General features: G+C 38.4%; 2 protein-coding genes across 2 annotated transcripts; one reads left to right on the top strand and one right to left on the bottom strand.

The window, feature by feature from the left end:
• The first annotated feature begins 1,919 nt into the window (after positions 1–1,919).
• LOC103512463 (exosome RNA helicase MTR4-like) lies at positions 1,920–3,477 on the top strand. Its single transcript, XM_026825918.1, has 3 exons — positions 1,920–1,925; positions 2,544–2,706; positions 3,046–3,477. Exons 1-3 carry the CDS (start codon positions 1,920–1,922, stop codon positions 3,201–3,203), a joined length of 327 nt encoding a protein of 108 aa, XP_026681719.1. The 3' UTR covers positions 3,204–3,477.
• Positions 3,478–3,712: 235 nt separating this feature from the next.
• On the bottom strand, positions 3,713–4,866 carry LOC103512455 (39S ribosomal protein L13, mitochondrial-like; the record flags this gene model as incomplete). Its single annotated transcript, XM_026825825.1, has 2 exons — positions 3,713–4,415; positions 4,690–4,866. Coding segments are annotated over 2 exons (411 nt in total), but the record flags the coding sequence as incomplete, so codon positions are not given.
• Between the last annotated feature and the right edge of the window lie 107 nt (positions 4,867–4,973).

Genomic DNA, 4,973 nt, shown 5'->3' with positions numbered 1-4,973 from the left:
CAAGCTTGCAAGATTCTACACTTGTCTTGTTTATCTTTGGAAATGCGTTGTCAAGGTAACCGAATCTTGAATGACTTCTTTAGTAAACAACAGAGTCTGGAGGAATAAAAACACGCGGGAAATGCTTCATTGATTTTTTTTTCTGTCTGTTATGCTGCCTTGTAAGCTCGCAGTCCCGGGTTCTATTCCCGTCCGGAGCAAACTTTTTTAACAGATAAGGCTCGTGCCTCGGAACGGCTAGCTTCCTCCTACCCTGTCCTCCTTTTCCCTTTGATTTCGGAACGATAAGAACTTCGTTATTACAGTTCCCTCACTTCCCATTAGAGGGTTCTTTACAGCTTAACCCCACACACAAAAAGCCCAAACTGAGGCTTAGGTGTAGGGGCTGGTCAGCCCCAAAGGACGGGTTGAGCTTCTACGAATCCCATTAGAGGGGACATCGTCACTTCCTATCCATTTCTTGTTCGTGGACTTTCAAACTTTAGATCTTTTCAATTTTTATCGCCGTTTTTCATAACTATGTTTGTTGTTATGTCCTCAGATTGTAGAAGAGTTGAACAACCAGAAGAAAGAACTACAGACGGCCATGTCGTTGCTTCATATGGAAGAACTGAAATGCCGGAAGCGAGTGCTGAGAAGACTGGGGTATGCCACGGAGGCAGATGTGATAGAAATGAAAGGCAGAGTCGCCTGTGAACTTAGCAAGTAAGTGAATTGACTATTAAAGAGGCAAATCAATTTTGTTTGATAGACGTTTGGTATGTATTACCTATATGCTAGTTGGGAGGATAGTCTAGCTGGGGGACTTTAAAACTGGGAGTATACCAGCATGAATTTCCCTTGCTAAAGAAAAAAAAAATACTAAGCAACGGTTGAGTGCGAAGGACATCCACTCGTAAAATTTGTAGCCAAAATCAAATGTCAGCCCAAGCCAGGTTTGCCGGTACAAGTACAAGGGCGTTTGAGGAATCCCCACTCATTCCTCTGCTCACAGCGTTTCATATTTTTCCCCGTGACAATATTTGTCCTTGATTCTCCTCTCGAAGTAGCTTTGTCTTCTATAGGCACAATTTTGGGTGTGAAATTATTTTCTTTGTCATCAAAAGGTACAATTTTTGGCCTCAAATTCTTCTCTTTGTCATCAAGAGGTATAATTTTTGGTGTCTGTTTTAGACCGTTTCTCACTTGACCGCCCAAGTGTAGTTTAAGAGGGACGGTGCTGTATAGTTTAGTCAAATAGTCGTGTGCCATTTTGTTATTCGGTTCTTTCTCTAGAAATCTTTCAAACCAGACAATGGCTTCCTCTTTTCGCTTCAAATTGTACAAGGCAAGGGCTTTCCGATAGATTGCTTTGAGGAAGTCAGGATCAAGAGTCAGGGCTTGGTCACAGTCTTGAAGCGCCGTAATATATTGACTACGCTTGATGTAGACTTGAGCCCTGTTGCTGTATGAGATGGCTGTGGGATGAAGCTGGATACTCTGCGTATAGAAGTCGATCGCCTCTTGGTGTTTGCCTGCTTTGTAGGAATTGTTACCTGGAATAAATCAGTGATAAATAACAAAAGATAAGATAAGAAAGAAGAGTGAGAGTTTTTTGTAAAATGTTATCTAGGTCTGAGGAAACGGTCATACTGACAATAAATGGTAATTATTTAAGAGCCAGGACAGTGAAAAAGAATGTTCCTTTTTGTGTTTAACCTAACTCTATAATGACACTGGTTATTTTGTAAAAGTTCTTTTTACATTCCTTATTTTGTGTTTAACCTAACCCTATAACACTGGTCACTGCTCATTTTTGTAGCAATTATTGTCGTTGCTTCTGAACTAGTACCATGTTGTATTTTTATTAAAATTAGGGAAGAAATAGAGAGAGAGTGAGAGTGAGTGAAAGAGAAGTTCAATTTTATAAACAGTTAATAATGAGAGTAAGAAAATGAGCGAGAAGTGGACAATATATAGGTATACATAATGTATCAAAATCTGTAACTTATTGTAAAATTTCATTTTGTAAATTTTTGTCTAGATAAATTAGTGAGTGAGAGTCTTTTGCAAGGAGAGAGAAGAAATGTTTAAATGAAAAAAAAAAAAAAATGAGAGAGAGAAGGGGGGAGGGATGGGGAGGAAAGGGAGAGAGAGAGAGAGAAAGTAGGAATTCGACTGTGCCTTATGTGTAAGTACTTAGGTACTCTGGCTAAAGCATTTTTTCGAAGAGGAAATTGAGAGATTTACAGGGATTTTTGTAGGTTGTCTGGGATTTGTTATTTCCTTTTCGTATTTGGCCAGCCAGGACCACGAAAAATTCCAAAGTATCATCTCATTTTATTACTTTCTATTTTTTCTCTTCTCAGTATTCTTTCATCCTCTCCATGTTTTTTTTTTTTTTTTACTCTTCTGTCCAGGAGGCTCCTGTTTTCTTCTTCTCCTTCTCTTTGTACCCTGGGAATGTTTTCACCTTCTGCCTGAATTCTCGCTTGGTCCAATATTTTTTATTATTAGTCTTAAGGTCACTGATCTAATGTTGTATCATGTTGCCCGCATTTCAGGAGCTAGCACGACATATCGCTCGTATCAGCATAGAATCCAAGTTAGATTTGGATGAAGACAGCTATGTAAACCAGTTCAAGCCCTCTCTCATGGATGTAGTACATGCATGGTGTGAGGGGGCCTCATTCCTCAAAGTGTGCAGTATTACCGATATTTTCGAAGGTACGTCGAAATTTTATTATTTGTTTTAAGCCCGGTACTTAAGTAGAAACACACTGCCATCACGTCACGTCACTTCATGGGGAGTCAGAAAGATGTACAGTATTGTAGCTATCTCGTTATGTGAAAACTTTGAACTACATCTTTCTAACTCCCCATGAGCTCACGTGACGTGATGGTACACTCGCTACATGTCTACGCATTAGGTCTTTCGATAAATCGTTGCGTGCATACGTGGCGATATTTGCTCGAATTTTATTCGAGATATTTTGTTGGTCCTCGGACAAATTGTTTGAAATTGGAATTTTATAAACAAATCTCAAACATCTGTCTCGTTTCTAGGTAGCATAATTCGATGTATGAGGCGCCTGGAAGAGGTTTTGCGACAACTTGTTCAAGCTTCAAGGAATATTGGAAATACTTTGCTTGAAGAGAAGTTTAACGAAGCCATCAAAACCGTCAAGAGGGACATTGTATTTGCTGCCAGTTTGTATTTGTAGAGGTAATTGTTTTAGAGCATTTACCTACTGAGTTACTGATACAGTTACGATTTATTCAGTTGCTCTGTCGAACGAGTCCAATTTCTCGCAAGTTTCGTACGAAAGGGAAAAGACGTTTTTGGGTCCTTGTTAAGACTTTTTTTATATCATTTATTTAACTCTGTTGAAAGAAAAGAGAAAGAAAGAGGAAAAGGGATAGTTTCTGTACAAAATAATGAAATTCTTTGCTATCACAATTATAAACTGACATTGTTAAAAAAATGTATTTCTCTTCTCATTCCTTTAGGTAGGTACAACAATTTTCTCTTCTCATTCCTTTAGGTAGGTACAACAATTTTCTCTTCTCATTCCTTTAGGTAGGTACAACAATTTTCTCTTCTCATTCCTTTAGGTAGGTACAACAATTTTCTCTTCTCATTCCTTTAGGTAGGTACAACAATTTTCTCTTCTCATTCCTTTAGGTAGGTACAACAATTTTCTCTTCTCATTCCTTTAGGTAGGTACAACAATTTTCTCTTCTCATTCCTTTAGGTAGGTACAACAATTCTTTGAAATATAAAGTTTCCATATTCCAAGACACATTCATTCAATTCAATTCCATTTGTTCACTAAGTGAAAACTGCCAAGTAATAACAGATTTGCTTGGGACTTGGGACCAAATTTAAGACATTCCTTCTCTCTATAACTTTTTATGCCATGATGACATTGAATCATGCTCCCCAGTTTTTCAAGGGCTGTATTCCTGAAAATAACTTTGCACCCCATTTTGCAATATTTTGATGTCACAGCAACTATGAAAAAGGTCATACAATGTTTTTAAAGGGTTTCCTTCTTCAAATATTAATAATGAATTTTGCAACGGAGTGAATTTCTTCAGGGAATGCATGCCGGGCAACCGTCTTGACCACTGTGCTACAAATATCTTGGTAGGCACAGTTTCACTTGTGACTAAATGTCTTCTACAATCCAGCATGGCATTCATTTCAAAATGTAATCCTTGGGGAAATCATTAATTTTAGGAAACTCATCTACTTCCTTATCAGAATATGAAGCCAGAGTTCTTGGTACAGGTCTTAGTTGTCGTATTTGTGAGGAGACATTCTTCAACAAGTCCTCTGGAACCTCTTGGTCTGGGAAAATGTGAAGCCTTGCCATGAGTCTAAACTTGATAAGAGATCTGGGTAATTCCCATCTTACAGCTTTCTTCATGACCTGGAATGAAAATGAGCACAAATCAAGCTGTAAGTAGGTATCTCTTAAAACTTGTACCTCCATCCACTTCTGGCAGGGAATTACAAGGGAGTACCTGCTGGCTTTCCTCCATAGGGATTACAATAGCAATTCAGTGAGAAACATATTAGTCTGATTGGATAGATTCATAATTATAAGCTTAACCTATCCCTTGGGGGAGTAGCCCCAACACCTCTTTTTGTGTAAGGAGTTAAGCTGGTGGACTAATTGAATAAGTTTTAGCCTGGCAACTTACTAGGGTAGGATCTATTTCATGTAGTTGCCAGGCAAGAGTCCATGATACTCCTCCCGGATAGCCTGTGTGGTGAAAGTAAGCTCTTTTCTTCCACTCGTAACCAGGTAACGCTATGTGTCTGCTGTTCATTACTATGACATGGTCACCACAATCATCTGAAACATAGAGAGTACAATATGGTTTTGATTAGCTTTTTTATATATATAATAGAGTGGAATGATTGTATCTCCTGGGTGATTAAATAAGCTTTTAGAAGATCTCTCATTTACTGCCAAAACTATCTT

Source organism: Diaphorina citri, unplaced genomic scaffold, assembly GCF_000475195.1.
Source record: "Diaphorina citri unplaced genomic scaffold, Diaci psyllid genome assembly version 1.1 scaffold36, whole genome shotgun sequence".
Classification (NCBI taxonomy): domain Eukaryota; kingdom Metazoa; phylum Arthropoda; class Insecta; order Hemiptera; family Psyllidae; genus Diaphorina; species Diaphorina citri.
The sequence above is the reverse complement of the archived record's forward strand: the minus strand, read 5'-3'. Positions and strand labels throughout refer to the sequence as shown.